General features: G+C 35.4%; 1 protein-coding gene across 5 annotated transcripts in view; it reads right to left on the minus strand.

Annotated features, from left to right (window-relative positions):
* Positions 1 to 17804, minus strand: part of Alg9 (ALG9 alpha-1,2-mannosyltransferase) — an 84863-nt gene that overhangs the window by 50751 nt on the left and 16308 nt on the right. For all 5 annotated transcript variants that reach the window (XM_027930705.2, XM_071616699.1, XM_071616696.1 and 2 more), the window contains 6 exons: positions 15925 to 16012; positions 15650 to 15755; positions 8573 to 8695; positions 4585 to 4739; positions 1938 to 2067; positions 977 to 1124 (listed from right to left, as the gene is read on the minus strand). In XM_027930705.2, the coding sequence (XP_027786506.1) occupies positions 977 to 1124; positions 1938 to 2067; positions 4585 to 4739; positions 8573 to 8695; positions 15650 to 15755; positions 15925 to 16012 (750 nt within the window). The remainder of the gene's footprint in view (positions 1 to 976; positions 1125 to 1937; positions 2068 to 4584; positions 4740 to 8572; positions 8696 to 15649; positions 15756 to 15924; positions 16013 to 17804) is intronic.

Consider the following 17804-nt stretch of genomic DNA (forward strand, 5'->3'; position numbering starts at 1 on the left):
CAGAGAAATGTCAAAGTTTATTGCCAATTACCATGTGATCAAAGGGACTTATTAAAATTGAGGCAAACTCATCAGATATAATGAAAAAGATGAAATGTGATATTGGCACTAAGAACATGCTAAGGGAGCAGAACTTTGTTACTGAATAATCCTTAAAAGTATCTTCAGTTATGAAACAATTTCAATTGTAAACAGCAAAGGCCAAAGTCAACCCCTTAAAAAATAAGTTTCAATTTGTTACAGGATTTTTATTAAGCATAATACTACTACCAGGTAAAGCTAAGCTGCTGAAGCCAGTCTTAAATGGAACAATATGACTCATCTTAACCAGACTTCCCTTTTACTTAAATAGGACCAAAATAAAAAAAAAGAATTAAGGAACTCCAGGGCATATGCTATCAAATCAACAGAGTAAAGGAAACTGGTACAGATGTCTTAATAATAGCTTTCCCCAGTGTTCATACATTGGTGAAAAACTTATTGTTTGAAAAAAAAAATTCTTCTCTAAAAATACTTTTCTAGCTAGAGTTTCTAAAGACCCTTTAGGAAATGGATTAATATCAAATAATTACAGAATTATAAACAGGAATTTTCAGAATGAGTTGTCAGCAGAAGCCTAGAGCCCAGAACATTTTCAAAAGTCCTCTGACATTGTAGATACAAGTAGGGGAGGGTGCACACCCACACATGGCACCTAGTCTAATGAATACAAGAGATAGGTGTGTGGTGCAGATTCCACAGCAATCAGAGACAGAAATGATTCAATAACTTTCTGTAAAAACTCCAAAGCAAAACAAAAATTAAAAAGCCCCTGCCATATGGGCTGGGGATACAGCTCATTGGTAAAGTGCTTGCCCCACATGCACAAGGCTCTGGGTTCATTTCCCAGCACCACCAAAAAAAAAAAAAGTCCCTGCCATAAGATTGCTAATTTTATTCCTTGATTTAAAACTCTGGGAATTAAAGGGTAACTTACTTTTCTGGCAGAAGGAAGCTGCTGGGAAATCGATACCACTCTTTTCCCACACAGACATTCACAGGTCTACCTTCTGGGACAGTGTGGATAGTTGGGTCTGTAGCAATTCTATAAAATTCTGGATACAAATCAAGGGGCCCATGGTATCCTGGAAGGAAGGAATAGTCAATAAAAGCCAAAGATGAGTAAGATGAATTTCTGACATGTAGTTATAATACATGTTAATGTTCCACTATAATCCACATAAAATTTAAGAAGTGTGAAGGGCCAAGCCTGCCCTACACATAAAAAAATGTCTCTTTTTTAGGAAGATAGCTATAGCAGAGACCCTATTTTGCCAAATATAAGGGCTTTCTTGCCCTTTAAACATCTTGTTTTTTTCAGCATACTTTCATATTTTAGATCCCAATAATGATTGTAAGAAAATATAATCATGAGAATTTAGCACAAAGTTTAGGCTTCCTTAATTCATCAATAACCATTAAAAGGGGGGGAAATCAATAAAAACAGAGAAAAAATGTGTAGTTAATCATACCAAGAGGAATTCTCAATCTCTTTTTCAATCATGAGGTAAAGAAGTCACATCATACTCATTAATTCTATATGCTCCCCCTTCAAGAAAGACCTTTTTTTGCTGGGCACAGTGGCACACACCTAAAATTCCAGCGGCTCAGGAGGATGAGGCAGGAGGATTGTGAGTTCTAAGCCAGCCTCAGCAATAGTGAGGCACTAAGCAACTCAGTGAGACCCTGTATCTAAATAAAATACAAAATAAGGCTGGGGATGTGGCTCAGTGGGTGAGTGCCCCTGAGTTCAATCCCTGTGCCACCCCCTTCCTTCAAAAAAAAGAAGACCTCTTCCTAGCATAAGCTGAATATGTATTAAACAAGCCTGCATGAAGGGAAACCTGAGGTGAAGAGCCTTGTGAGGGTGAGTTAAGATACCCGTATAGCACATCTACCTCTGAATAGTGCCACAGAGCGGGAAAATGATAAAAGCCCAAAGAGGAAGACGGTTCCTAAGGCCAGCCAATTTGATGTCACAGTATAGTGCTCCAGGCGATATCGTTGAAACACGAAGTGGTAACATTTCTAGAAGGAAAGAAAATTGTATTGATAAAAGAAGATACACCTTGCAGAATACACATAATCATGAAACATCACAGAAAAGCCAAGAATGCAGAGATTGAGTCTGAGCAGGAACACTTAGAAAGGAATCCTTTCCAAATACAAAGATTAAAGCCAAGTCCTCTAATACTATCTGGGGGTCAGCCTATCTGGCTTGCCAATACTCTTACTAGCTTTCAAGAAAATTATTTAGATATTTTGCTTGTACTTAAAGTCCTAATAACTTATTTCAAATTATTTTTAAATGCTTTTTTGGTAGTTTTCTTTGACATATGAAGTATTTAAATCTGTTTTGATATAAGAATTTATCTTTACTTCCTTACCCTCAAGTTTTCATTGAAGATTTTAATATGAACAAAATGTCTCATGACCAAACAAGAAAAAAAGAATTCCTCTCATAGAACACTAGGAACATGTTGTTAATTATTGCTTAACAACTTAATAAACTAGATGGTTATATAACATATATACATGCATGTATGAATTCTGCTCTTTTTGTTTATATGTGATTCTGGGGATCAAATCCAGGGCCTCCCACATGCTAAGCATGTACTTTATCTCTGAGCTATATCCCCAGCCCATCTGCTATCTTTAAGTACCTTCTCCTCAGATTTCTTTTTTTCCTTCCTTCCTTCCTAGATAGAACCTATTTCTGGAAAAAAGTTTAGCAACATATAACAAATGCCGTAAATATGTAGAGTGCTTTTAATATTTTAGAGAAGAGCTGGGAATGTGGCTTAGTGGTAAAGCAACTTGCCTAGCATGTGTCAGTCCCTGGGTTTATGTCCCAGCACCACTAAAAAAACAAATGGGGCAGAAGTTGGGAATCTATCTTAAGGAAATAATCTAAATACCTGAATGAAAATATTTAAATAACTAAATGAAAATATTTATTCTACTAGTAGTTATAATGCTAAATAAATGAGTAACCTAAATTCTAACATGAATTATATCATTGTTCTACATATTAACAACTCAATATGTTATATATGTTATATCCAATTATTATATACTATACCCAAATCAATAGAACATTATACTGCTATTTAAATGATGGATATAGAAATGGCAACACAGACAACATTATGACATAATACCAAGTTAAAAAGGATATAACGTTATATGCACACTTATTATTACAATCATAATAAGCCAATGCTAGAAAGTGTTTTTGTTAAAAGGTGAAGAATTTTCACGACTTTCTAAATTATCTGAAATGAAATTCAGTTACTTTTATAATTGAAATTATTTTTAAACTATCATTCTACAATGGATAAACCTTGAAAACATGCTAATCGAAAGAAATGAGTCACATATTTTATGGTCCATTTACATGAAATGCCCAAAATAGGCAAATCTACATAGAAAATAGATTGCTAATTACTTAGGGATGAGGAGCTATGGAAAAGAAGGTAGAAGTAATGATAGTCAAAGGGTACAAAGCTTTTGAAATGATGACAATGTTCTAAAATTGACTGTGGTGATGATTGCATATATCTGTAAATATGTTAAAAACCACTGAAATCATACACTTTAAATAGGTGAACTCATGGTTTGTGGATTTTATATCTCAATAAATCTGTTAACAATAAAACATCATCTGCCAGCGTGGTAGCATATGCCTATAATCTCAGAAGCTCTGGTAGCTGAGACAGGAGAATTTCAGGTTCAAAAGCCAGAGTCAACAACAGTGAGGCGCTAAGCAACTCTAAATAATACACAAAATAGGGCAGGGGATGTGGCTCAGTGGTTGAGTGTCCCTGAGTTCAATCCCCAATACCCCCCCCAAAAAACAACAACAACAACAACAAAAATCTATCATCTATTTTTTTTTTCTGCCAAGTGAAAATGACAGCAGAGGGCAAGAAAGTATCCAGAGGTTGCTGAGGCCATAAATACAGAGATATTCAAAGTTAAGATTAGCTCTGACAGGGAATTGACCTGGACAGGTTTTAAACCAGGATTACATAACTGCCTGATGTAATCCCAAAGTCTTGAGCAAGTTTTAGTCTGATCCAGCAGAGCAGACATTTGTTAGCTCTGCTCAGGTGCCACTATCATGTGACTTAAAAATGTACCTTTATGGGATACAGTTGTGGCTCAGTCATGGAGCACTTGCCTAGCACATGTGAGGCCCTGGGTTCAATCCTCAGCATCACATAAAAAATAAATGAATAAAAAAATAAAGCTATAAAAAAATTACCTCATAAAAAAATGCACCTTTATTAGCAATTGGATTCCTGTTGACAATAGAGACAAATTACAACAAAAATTAATAATGCAAATATTTAATTAGCAAATAAGAATATGATAAATAGCTTTATCAATACATAATTTTTTAATAATATGATCTGGATTAGGTATAACATTATGGGTAAAATATCTTAGATGGATGTACTCTATAATTTGCTCTTAAGTTTTATGAGCAATGATTTAATAAGTGAAACAGAATGAGGCACAAATGTTTTCCCTGAAACTTACCTGAAGTGCAGAAAGAGCTACAGCACCACAGAGACATATAAGTGGATATACAGGGAAAAGGAATCTCTCCTCTTTGTGAGGCTGGATGAAGAAAATCATAAACCAAATATACATTGGAGCCAAGGTAAGCCAGTATGGGTGGCCTAAATTCTGAACTGCAAGACACAGAAAAATATTCACCTTTCATCATATTAGAATAAATTAACATCTTTAGTCTCAATGCTCTCTCTTTTTTTTTTTTTAATATTTATTTATTTATTTTAGTTTTCGGCAGACACAACATCTTTGTTTGTATGTGATGCTGAGGATCGAACCCGGGCTGCACGCATGCCAGGCGAGCACGCTACCGCTTGAGCCACATCCCCAGCCCCTCAATGCTCTCTTGATCTTAAAATTTGGAAGTATGTCCAAAGGCACATCATAAAAATGTTGCAGCTAATATATTCACATTTTCTCCAAACACATCAATAAAAAGAGGAACACACTCCTTAACTTTACCAAGAAAATCTAAAATTTAAAGAGAGATACAATACTGGGTGTGGCTAGAGCAAAATGAAAATCAGGTTAATGGTTAATAGAACTTAATAAATTCTACACTGGGTGAAGAAAGAAAGCCTTTTCCCTCTAACGAGTCCCACCATTAAGACTAAAGACTAATCATTCCTAAGATTAACCAAAAGCCTAGTGTAAACCCACTTCTTGAGTTTTACTTCCTATGTTTAAACATTAGTTATTTTTATCTGTACACCAATTGTCTAATTGTTCAAGCAGACCTAAATCAAAAGAAAGCAAAACAGTTGGATTCTCAAACCCTTTCATCAAGCCACAAATGACAGCTGTTTTAAGGTAAACGTGAAAATACTCTTAAAGAAAGTTCACTGATTTTCACTCCTCTTCTATAATATCCAACCACTCTGAATCTCAAAATTAGAAAAAAAATGTACTTAAAGCATGTAAATGAATTAAAGGAATGTAATGAACACTAAGATCCAGGCACCTGCTGGAAAGTTCCTGTGGTTAGGTACATGAGCACTGAATAATAAAACTGCAACTCACAGTGAAGGCATCTCCTACTGTGTTTATATTAGAGATAATGAACAGTGCATAAAAATGCTGGCAAAGGATAGGTAGACAGCGCCCCCTGGTGTCCACTATGTCTATAATGATCAAGTTTATAGTGAGCAAATTTAGTCCAGGACAATTATCAGAATGCCTAATTTAGCTATCTAGGTTATGTCGCTCTGCAGAATTCCCTAGGGAAAAAAATTTTTTTGAACTTCATTAGCAAGCTTATTTTATAAATCTTTCACTCTAAGATTTTATCACAAGATTTAAGGTTATACTTTCAGATTTATACCTTTTTCAGGTAAGTATATTTTATTTTTTTTATTGTAAGAAAATAAACTTTACTATAAAGTCTTTTTCTCTTTTGTACTTTAAAATCAAACATAATTTTTAAAAAATATAATCAAAAATTTGAAATGTCCTATATAAAATATATATAATCACTAACCACAGTGGTATATAGTAGAATCATGGGTAATTTCTTTCCTGGCTCTTTATATTTTTAATTTTTTTTCCCAGCACAGTGGCATGCACTTGTAATCCCAGTGACTCTGGAGGTTGAGGCAGGAGGACTGCAAGTTGAAGGCCAGCCTCAGCAAACGAGGAAGGCCCTACGCAACTTAGTGAAATATTGTCTCAAAATAAAAAATAGGGCTGAGGCTGCAGCTCAGTGGTGGAGCACTTTTTTGGCACGTGGACGTGTGAGGCCCCGGGTTCAATCCTCAGCACTGCATAAAAATAAATAAATAAAATAAAGGTATTATGAAAAAAAATTCCTTAAAAATAAATAAATAAAATAAAAAGGGCTGAGAATGGGGCTGTGGCTGTGGCTCAGTGGTTGAGCGTTCACTTGGCATGCATGAGACATTGGGTTCAACCCTCAGCACCACATAAAACAAAGGCAGTATCTACCTACAACTAAAAATTTTTTTTTTAAATTAAAAAATTTTAAAAAGGCTAGGGATGTGGCTCAGTGGTAAAATACCCCTGGGTTCAAAACCCAGTACCAAAAAACAAAGTATCATTTCTATTGTAAAATACACATACAAGTATAAATACAAGTCAGAAAGCACTCATATTTTTGTTTTGTTTTTAAAATTTTTTTTAGTACTAGATGGATACAATATTTAAAAATTTTTTTTATATGGTGCTGAAAATCAAACCCAGTTCCTCACACATTCTAGGCAAGTACTCTACCACTGGGCCGAACCCCAGCCCCAGCACTCATATTTTTATAAGGTGGCCACATGTACATTATAAACATTTTAAAATCAAAATTTGATTCATACTGTAGAGAACATCCTGTTTTTTAATTCACATCACAAATGTTTTCAGTTTTTCCACAAGCATAAATTATTTTTATAGTTCAAAACAAAGTTACTTTAAAAAAGGAAAAAGTGATATTTAGTAAATACAAGGGATGGAGATAGAGGAACAAGTTACCTCAAGGGAGCAGACATCTGAATCTAAAATGTGGGATACTTATACAACCCGAAAGATCTGTTTCTTTAAGAAACCTTTAGGGGGCTGGGATTGTGGCTCAGTGGTAGAGCGCTCGCCTAGCACATGTGAGGCCCTGGGTTCGATCCTCAGCACCACATAAAAATAAATAAATAAAACAAAAGTATTGTGTCCAACTACAACTAAAACATAAATATTTAAAAAAAAAAAAAGAAAAGAAAGAAATCTTTGGGAGAGTCAGACACTATAATCCCAGTGACTAAGGAGACTGAGATATGAAGATTGTAAGTTCAAGGCCAACCTCAGCAACTTAGCAATGCTCTACACAACTTCACAAGACCCTGTCTCAAAAAGGGATGGGGATGTAGCTCAGTGGTAAAGTGCCCCTGGGTTCAATTCCCAGTACCAAAAAAGAAAGAAATTTTTTAGGAGAAAAAGATGAGACATTTCAGGAAAAGCTTAAAGAAACAAAAAATTCAGTACGTAACTTTTGTTTACATTCTGCTTTAAACAAACTAACAGTAAAAACCTATTTTTCAGACAATCTAGGAAATCTGAATATCATTTGGGTATTAGATGATATTAAGGGATTATGTTAATTTTTTAGAATAATGGCAATGTGGTTATATTAAAACAACATGACTCTGAAGCCCGCTTGCACCTTCTAATCTTTTAACACAGTGAACTCTCTATAAACAATTAACAATAGAAAAGCAGAATTGGGGTGAGATGAAGAGGAATCAATCATGTGACATCCAAATAAGATTGAAAAGTCTGAAATTAAATCTTTCTAAACTCATATGAATTTATGCTCTAATCTGTTTCCCATAAATGAATCTAGGCTCCAGATATCCAGAGCCATGACAACTTGAGAAAACATCAGCTGTGCAATACAGAATCAGAGCAAGTAAAATAAATGACACACCAAACTTTCACAGAAAGGCAAACATAGAAGCAAAATGGAACCAAGAGAAGCATCATGCTTCTTAGGAAGTCCAAAGATTCTCTTACTTCAGTATCAAATTCAGGGAATCCCTGAATGGTTCAGTTTTCAAATTTTTGGTTGAAATAATTTCCCAAAGAAAGTCTGCCTCTAGAATGGATTATATAGTAAGCAATCTATCAGGTTAACACACAGTATTCAGACAGAAAACTCAAAAAGGCTTGTTATATTGAGATTTATAAATACTTTTGCTTCCTTTGGAACTGTGTAAATTATATTGACTTTGTCACTTAAAGAGATGTAAAGCTCTTCCTTCTAGTCTAATTTGAAACAACTAATTAAATCTTCAGTAGGGTCACATAATCTACAAATACAGACTGAAAATCCCATAAACCAACTATTTCCATATAAAGAAAATGGAGAATAAAATAAGTAGAATTCTTTTTCACTTACTGGTACACGTTGTTTCTTGCTCTTTCCTCCCCTACCCCCAAACCTTCCATCTCTTATGCCACTCACCATGAAATCTCTGCAGCAGGTATTCCATAAGAGAAGTCAGTGGCAAGACCAGAAGAGCCAAAGCAAAGGCTACATTGAAATTCAAAAATCCATTAACTAAATAGAAATACCAGGGTTCTGTACCTGAGGGAGAAAAAGAGGCAAGAAATCATTAATGGATGTTTTCAACACCTATTATAGTATCTGACTCACAATGTTCTTTGTTCAAATAATATTGAGGATCCAATGCCTCAAGTGACCAAGACTCTATAAAGTCTATTCTCTTTCTATGCTCAGTCACACACAGTGGCACAAAATCAGAAGATGAGAAGAGAAATGGATTGGTTGTGATGTTTTAGATAGAAACTAAGTTTTAAATATTTAGCTGTTCTTGGCTACTTATAGAAAATTTATCTATCTATATTCCCTTCTACCACATAAGGATGAAGAGTTCCTTCCAGAGGATGCAGCAATGAGGCACCACCTTAGAAGTAGAGACCCAACTCTCACTAGACATCAAAGCTGTCAGAGAGCTTTGACCTTGGACTCCCAGCCTCCAGAACTGTGAGGAATACATTTCTGTTCTTTATAAATTACCAATCTCAACTATTTTGTTATGGCAGCACAAACAAAGACAGAAATTTACTATGAACCACCAAATAATTTAAATAGTTTAGGAAAAGAGCCACAAAGAGCTAAAAATTATAAAAAATGCCACTTCAATTTAACTATTCTCTTATCACTACAGACCAAAAAAAAAAAAAAAGAGTAATAAAGAAACTTGGTCTGAGATATTCAGGCCTCTGCCATCTTATTCACACCTATTTGATGCATTTACATTCTAGCATCTTTCCCCTGATATGTTCAACCACTATTTTATGGTCCTGTACACAGAGTACCTATTAATATCACCAGAAGCAACAAATTTGGTTTTGTAGGATCATACTGAGATCAGGCTGTGCTCAGAAGCTTAGAAGATTCAGAATGAAGCAAAATGCTGAAAACACAAGCCTCACTCACAGATTTCAATCTTTAGCTCAAAATCCTTAAATCTAAATGAGAAACAGTCCTCCTCTGCACATTTAGCAGGTTTTTCATCTGCTTTTTTCCTCCGTATGATTACTTCAATCAGGCAGTGAATGACACATGCGGGTTTTAATCACTGCGTGTTGTGACACCCGCCTTGCACCACAGCAATTTCCTGCAATCAGCATTGCTTAAAAGGGTAATCAGGAGGCAGAGGAATAGTCAGAAAAACCTGACAAAATTTTTGCAGCTTGCACAGCAAAATAAGATTAGAAACCAAACTTCATAATGCTAGAAACATTTAGGGAAGGAGTAAAAGGCAGGGGAGGGCATACTAAGGAAGAGTTCAAGTTCAACTTCTTGTAATCTTTGGGAAAAGTTCACTCCTTCCTGTCTAAACACAAAGACTGAACAATTAGGGATCAGGAAGGAGGCCAGGGAAGAAGGGAGAGCAGGGAGGTGAGGAGAAGACAAAAGGGAAGATGGACATGATCCATGAACAATACATGCACACATGGAAATGTCACAGTAAAACCCATCAATTTCTACAATTAAAATGTGTTAAAAAAATTAATACTAACTGGATTGTTCAGCAACAGAGATCCTGACCCAGGCAAGAACATTAGGGATATTTTAATCTTGTATTCTTTATATACCACTCTTTTTTATGAAAAACTATTGGATGGTGCTATTTTCAAAACAGAAATACATGCCTTCTCTGGGTTTTAATTAATACTTAAAAACATAAACTGAGTCCTTTAGATTCCAGCTACTGGAGAGGAGTTTTCACATAACCCTCTCTTGACCATCAGTGTGGAGGCAGTGCTATCAACCTTTAACTCCTTTTTTTCTTAACAGAATTTTGAAAATCTGAGCCTGTAAAGAAAACACAGAGTGACCAGAGAGAAAGAGGGTTATATTTTACACCATGCATTACAGAGAGTAAGCATCAAAAGAAAAAAGCCTCTTGTCTCTTTGATATTTGCAAATATAGATTTTTTTTTCAGAAAAACTGTTCCACTTATAGAAAGTTTGTCTCTATCACAATTTATTATACCATTCTGTTTGAGCTGTCTTTTTACCTAGGTATACTACACTTTGAAGTATAGAAGCATTAAGTTGTGAGCTAGGCTTTGAGCATTTCATAACAGGCTGTTATTTCTCTGAAGGATGGTACAAAAATTGGGGGATAAGCCAAGAGTAAAGAAAGTTCAAGTGACAACAGTCTTAATAAACAAGGGTGAACAGGGACCCAAAAAAAAAGGGGGGGGGGATTTTGTTAGCTAGTATCATTCCCTACATATTGAGATACTTTCTTAGGGGGAAAAAAAAAAAAAGGTTTAAACTTGTATTTTCTTCCAGGGAACTCAAAACTAATGTTCAAAAAATATCAAAGCTGAACAATGCAGACAAAAACACTTCAGAATGATAAGCAGAGCACTGAACCTGTGCAAGATGTGAGGTAAAGCAAGCTGGCAGCAGGGTTTCTGCAGGGAGTGACTCACAATTCTCCCTTTTTGGAAAATGCCTCAATTCCTTTCAATCAAATGATCTAAAGGGTGTTTTGAAAGAGGCTTAAAGAAAGAATGATATTTACTGTTCAACAGATTGAATGAAGGAGAACGTTTTTATGGGCCTGATATTTAACAGGTATGTAGGAACTAAATTACAGCAAGTCATCCTCACAAATGTCAAATTTGTACCCCCAAGAGGGAAAAGCCACCAAAATTCCACAGAAATGATTAACAAGAGAATGAAGGCTCCAGAACAGTTCTGGCTGGCAGTCAACTCTAAGCAGTCATAAGACTCCATTGGAGCTTTACCCTGTATTGCTGCAAGGATGGGAAACAGCAAGCCTTCAAACAGCAGGCATTTGCCTTTACCTTCTGAAACTTCCTGTCCAGTGATCTGACTAATGTTGACAAAACACATAAACAAGGTTTAGGGTCCTGTCCTAAGCTGCAAAGTGACAGTCTTGAGTAGACCCACTGTTGATTTTGAGGGAAAAGTGATTCATTTAAGTGCCTCCCATACCTTCTCCAGGCCAATGAATTCCTCATAAGAGAGCACTTCTATGCAAACACCAGACAACAAAACTCACCCACATCAACATCTGGAAACTTGAAACATTACCAGAGGCAAAAATCAGTGCCAAACGAATCACTTTTCTTTTCTGCGATGTTGTTTTACCTGTTGATCTTCGACCCTACAAATCATGTAAGATCTTGCTTATGACTTTACAATTTTAGTCTATACCACTCTAAATTTCCTACACCAAGTATTCTTTACTTTATCAAAACATTCTTTCTTTCTTCAAAAGGGATCAAGCACATTGCTCCCACATCAAACAGCTTGCCAGCATGCATATCACTCTGCCCTCTGAGCCCTCCAAGGCCAAAACCCTTCAAAGGTGCCACTTCCCCTCATTCCTTGGGTTGACTCTTACCTTCTACTACTCTGAACTCATGCTGCCTGTTTTTGCAAACTTGTTCTCCTGTAGAATCTCAATGGCTAAATTCCAGGGTTTTGCTAAGGGTATTTTCAATTGAAAGAACACAGGCCTGGGAGTCAGACAATCCTGTGCTCTCATCTGATTTGTTCTACTTATTTAATTAAGTGCTGAGTTCTTCACCACTTCAACTTTGGTTTCCTCATCTGTGCATAATTTATGCCTATCTTTATCTCACAGAGTTTTTATGAGGGGAAGAAGATGGTATGTGAAAATTTTCTGGCATATAATGTAACAGGCATTCAGTAAACAGAAGGCATTGTGATTGCTATCTGTGCAGAAGTACTCCTTTACTTTTCCCTGATTTCAAAACAAAGTAGTCAGCTCAGGTCTGCAATGTATCATTAATATATGCTATCTAGCCAAGAAAGGTAGAAAGTTCTCTTTGAAAACCAAGAACAATAGAGAAGGTAAATATTTATATTATTATAATCACAATGGAAATAATAAAATCATATTGCTCATGACCAAACAGTTTCTACCCAAAATTCAGTCAATGCTCTAAAATGTTGTGTTTAAAAATAATTCAGTATTCAATCTTTTTTCCTCAGCAGTCCCTATACTTTACGCTCCATTTGTCTGAAATGACCCCCACCCCAGCATCTACTAGGCAAATTCCTACTCTTCCTTCCAGGCTCAACTCAATCACTACATCTTTCCTGATACCATCAGAGGAATTTGCTCTTATGATTCCCTGACTCTCTTCATCCCACTGTAACACATAATACACTGTACTATAATTACCGTATGCCTGCAGCCTTATGAGACAGTCTATTGAAAGGCAATTTATTCACTGTTTCTTCAATTGAAGTCTATTCATACAAAAAGTATATGTAGGCTTTTTATGTTCCTATGTATCAGAAGCAGCACTAAAAAATATGTAAAACACTATAAGCATAATGCATTTCCATTTTCAGATAAAGTGTGTGCCTACAATAGCTAATGAGGCACTTGGAGCAGGAAACCCTTATAAAATAGTCAAAATAATACAAAATGTGCCAAACACATACGTAAATGAAATAGAACTTCCAACACTGAAGATATACCATCTCACTGTTTGATAATTTTACATCATCAATGCACCTATAAAATAAGTCTTTGATATTTTCTGAATGGATTGACAATTATAAAGTATTTTTAAGTATTTTATATCTATTTTATTCCTGTTCAATATCAAGAAATCCCAAGCCAGAGAGGGGACATTTTAAAAAAAGAAGAAGAAGAAGAAAGAAAGAGAGAGAGAGAAGAAAATCCCTAACTAAGTTGCCCAGGCTGGCCTTGAACTTATGATCTGCCTGCCTCCGCCTCCTCAATAGCTGGCATTATAGGCACATGCCACTGAACCCAGCCTATACTCTTTAAAGAATGAAAATCAGACCAAAACAATCTGTCAATTCAAAGATGAGATAAAAGCTCAAAAATTCTACTACTGAGGAATAATTCCCTTAAGGCTAGCTACTACAGCATTGTATCAGTCCTATTCATGGCTGGTCTGACTATTTCCACTATCCCAACAAAGCTTTTGCCACCACTAGAACAGTGATCAGTTATCTATATCCAAAACAGGAAAATCTGAACCAAAGCCATCCTAGGTACACCAAAGCAGAACAGAAGCCCCAAGGACTCTTTCCTAGTAAAACATTAGCTGAAATGAATAACAAATGCTAATGTCCAAAGAAGAACAGGACACTACTCTATTGGATCCTCAAACTTACCACAGCACCCTGACCAACCCATAGTTAAACTAGAAGTATAAACGTAAAATCAGAATGTATTCTTTCTTCCTTACTTCCCTACCAACATTATTATTTTTAGATTTATAAGCTTTATCAATCTAGAGGGCTACAAAAAATGTCACCTTAATGTACTCTAACAAAGGTTTTATAAATAAGCAATCAGAATATTATTATATTATAACCCATTCATAATACTGGAGAAGCCAATTTTTCAAAATAAGTAGAAATTATCTCACCTATACAGAATGTAAACAATTTTTATCAATGCCATCTGGGTTTTAAATCTTCTACTGTCTTATAGATTCAAATAAAATCTTATAAACTAAAACAAGGAACAATTAAAAACATGCAAACTTTCCCTAGTTGAAGGGAGACATCTAGAGGCAAGAGCTTAGAATTAGAGGCCTTTCTCAGATCCTTGAGGACCTTGGAACCATAAAGGAGCCTTTGAAAGTTCTTTCACTTAGCAATTTTTCTTTATGTGATTTGTGAATATAGTTCACCAAACAAAGCACTCCTTATTGTGACCTATTACTTGCTATCTAAAATGAAAATATTTCCAAAATACCAGAGCTCAAGTAAATCTCACTTGAAGCTTCTCGTGCAATCTATTGGATCTACTTATACCGTGGCTCAGGCAAATGAAGGACATGGCTAGCAACAAGACTTCAATTTATAATAGGCAAACAAGGTGACAATATTGACCAGCTTCATAGAATAGGCAAGACATTCACATATTCAGAACACTCTATAGATTAAAAGATTAAAGTAGAAGAAATTATACTTATTCTAATGAAAAATCTGCTTCTCTCCATGGCCGATCTGATCAGAAAAATCTCCAGCTCAAACCTATGTAGCTATAACTCATATGCCTTCAGGGGTCAAAACAAAACCTTGGCTCAACAACTGGTGAGAAAGGCAGGAAAGGAGGAGTGAAGATGGGAGTACACTGGATGAAGCAGCCCAGTTTAACGGCATTCAATTTTTTTTCTCTTAACCCTAAATGACCAAATTACCTACCATCTCTTGATGACTCCATTCCCATTTGTTACACTTTGTTTACAGATTTTTCCAAATGTTCTCTCCTAATATCTGGTATTGAAGTGATGCAAATTAAAAAAAAAAAAGTAATATAAAGTATCTGTGTGTGCAGAAAATGTCTAGAGGTATATACTTCCAAGTGTCAACAATAGCCACATGGAAATGATGGGATGATGTTATTATTTTCTTTTTGTTATCACATTAATTTTCTGATAAAGGGGAAAAAGAGTATAGAGGTTGAACTCATTGGTAGAAAGCCTGCCTAACAAGGGCCTGGATTCAATCCTCAACATCAGAAACAACAACAAAAAAAAGTAGCATCAAAAGCCATGGACGTTCAATAGTTCTCAAAACTCTATCTCTGGAAATTGGGAGTAACATACCAAGACAGAGGACTAATATCTGAATATCACATTTTTCAAGGAGAAGTATTTAAGTGGCTACATGACATCACTGTGCTACATTCAAATGGTTTTTTGTTTGTTTGTTTTGCAGTACTGGGAATTGAACCCTTTCTTTCATTTTTTATTTTGAGAGAAGGTATTGATAAGTTTCCCAGGCTGGCCTTGAACTTCTGATCCTCCTGCATTATCCTTCCGAGTAGTGGGGATTATAGGCATGTGTCACCATAACCAGTCAAATATCATTCTCTTTAAATTTAAAGCGGGAAAAGATCACCAGCAAAGAAATGCTATATTTAATGAAATAAGATAACTGAATTAAAATTTTGAAGTTTAGGTAAGTGAAGCTATTTTCTACTCTTCCCCAAATTTCATAAATCCTTACCATAGAGATCAGGTCCATGAGAAGTGAAGACATTATACAAAACAATGTTGAGTGGTGCAATGACCAATTTCCCATAATAGTAGCTGTCAATGACCACCACAGGCACCTAAAACAGAACAGAAAACAGAAAGTACAGGAATTATGGAGTTTTACTCTAGGAATATTCTCAAAATGCTGAGAATGAAAAACAAAATCACCTCCTAATGTTTCCTTTTCCACATCAGAAGTTATTTTCATTATGATATGAGAACAAAACGAGAAAAAAGAAAACTCACCAGAAAGAGAATTAGGGCCACCAGTGACCAATGAAAGAAACTTTTCCACCTGTGTTTCATGACCAGCAAATCAAAGGCAATGGGTAAACTATTCAACAGAGAAACAAAATGGGAAGTTATGTAAAATACTTAACAGGCCATATTCACACGTATCTATGCCAAGTTGAGAATAAAATGTCTCTATCAGTGACAAAGGGAAAGAAAACCAGTATGTGAGAGTATATCTTCTGAAAAATACGTGATCTTTTCATAGGGACCTAGAGATCAATGTGTCCCATACATATACAAATCTAAATACTGAGTTGCTAAACAAACTCCATTTTATACATATTTCTGTATAATGGACATTTAAAAGATATTAATTATAGAGTCTGGGGTTGTGGCTCAATGTTAGAGCACTTGCCTAGCATTTGTGAGACACTGGGTTCAATTCTCAGCACCACATAAAAAAAAGTCCATCAACAACTAAAAAAATATAATATATAAAAAAAGATATTAATTATAAGCAACTGGACCCTATTATCCTTCACCGATCTCAGCAAATAAATACTGATCTTTCTCTTATAAGATTTAGCAGGCTTTTAGCAATATAATATCACAAACTCTGACTTCAATTCTGATATATCCTCTTCCAACACCATTAACTCTTCTTCCTTTACATTCCTTCAGAACTTATAGACAGCAGAACTTACAGAAAACAGCCTAAGATACAATCTTAAAGATACAATAATTTTAGGATGATACGAAGAATAGATCATATTGGAGGTAGGGAAACCAGACTTTTAAAAGGAAATGAAGAAAATTTTAAATGACCCATCCTCTTAGTAATTTCCTGTTTAAAAATTTATGCCATAATGAAATTCTACCAAGTATACAAAAATATATGTACAAAATTCATTGAAGGGTTGGGCATGTAGCTCAGTGGTAGAGTACCTGCTTAGCATGTGCAAGGCCCTGGGGTCAATCCCCAGTACCACACACACACACAAAAAAAATGTTCACTGAAACATTATGTTCAGTAACAAAAACTACCAATAAGGCATGGTTAAATAAATTATAGTATAGTCAGTTGTATAATAGAACATTATGCAACTGATAGAGAATGACATAAATCTGTGCTCAAGAAAAGATAAATAGCCAGGCACAATGGTGTACAAGGCCCTAAATAACATAGCAAGACATCATTTCAAAAAATAAAAGTAAAAAAGGCTGGAGATATAGCTCAGTGGTTAAGTACCCCTGGGTTCAATCCCCAGTACCAAAAAAATAAAAGGTATTGTATGTACAGAATAATTCTATTTATTTCAAAATGTGGTAAGTATGTGTGTGTGTGTGTGTGTGTGTGTGTGTGTGTGTGTATGCCTATGCATTTATAGACACAAGGATAATTTCTGGAAAGACATACAAAAATTATTAGCAGTGACTGTCACTGAGGACTGGCTAGAAGAGAAAAGAATTAGGAATTCCTTTTAAATCATACAACTTTTTTTTTTTTTTTCCAGTGCTGAAGATTGAATCCAGGGCCTTTTGCATGCTAGGCAAATGCCTAGCTACCACCCACTTTCTGGTACTTTTTTTTTTAAGCAAAGAAATACTACTTTTATAATAACCTTAATATCAAACTAAAAATTTTTTTTAATTATTAGAACAGTCAATAAGTTAAAGCAGCACAAATTAGAATAAAAGATATGAGAACAAAGAGTAAAGGAAAGGAATGAGAGATACAATTGAACTTGGAAAAAATAAAGCTGGAGTTCAACACAGTTGTGCACATCTGTAATCCCAGCAGCTCTTGAAGCTGAGGCAGAAGGGTCGTGAGTTCAAACCCAGCCTCAGCAAAAACAAGGCACTAAGCAACTTAGTGAGATCCTGTCTCTAAA

This window comes from Marmota flaviventris, chromosome 9 (genome assembly GCF_047511675.1).
Source record: "Marmota flaviventris isolate mMarFla1 chromosome 9, mMarFla1.hap1, whole genome shotgun sequence".
NCBI lineage: Eukaryota > Metazoa > Chordata > Mammalia > Rodentia > Sciuridae > Marmota > Marmota flaviventris.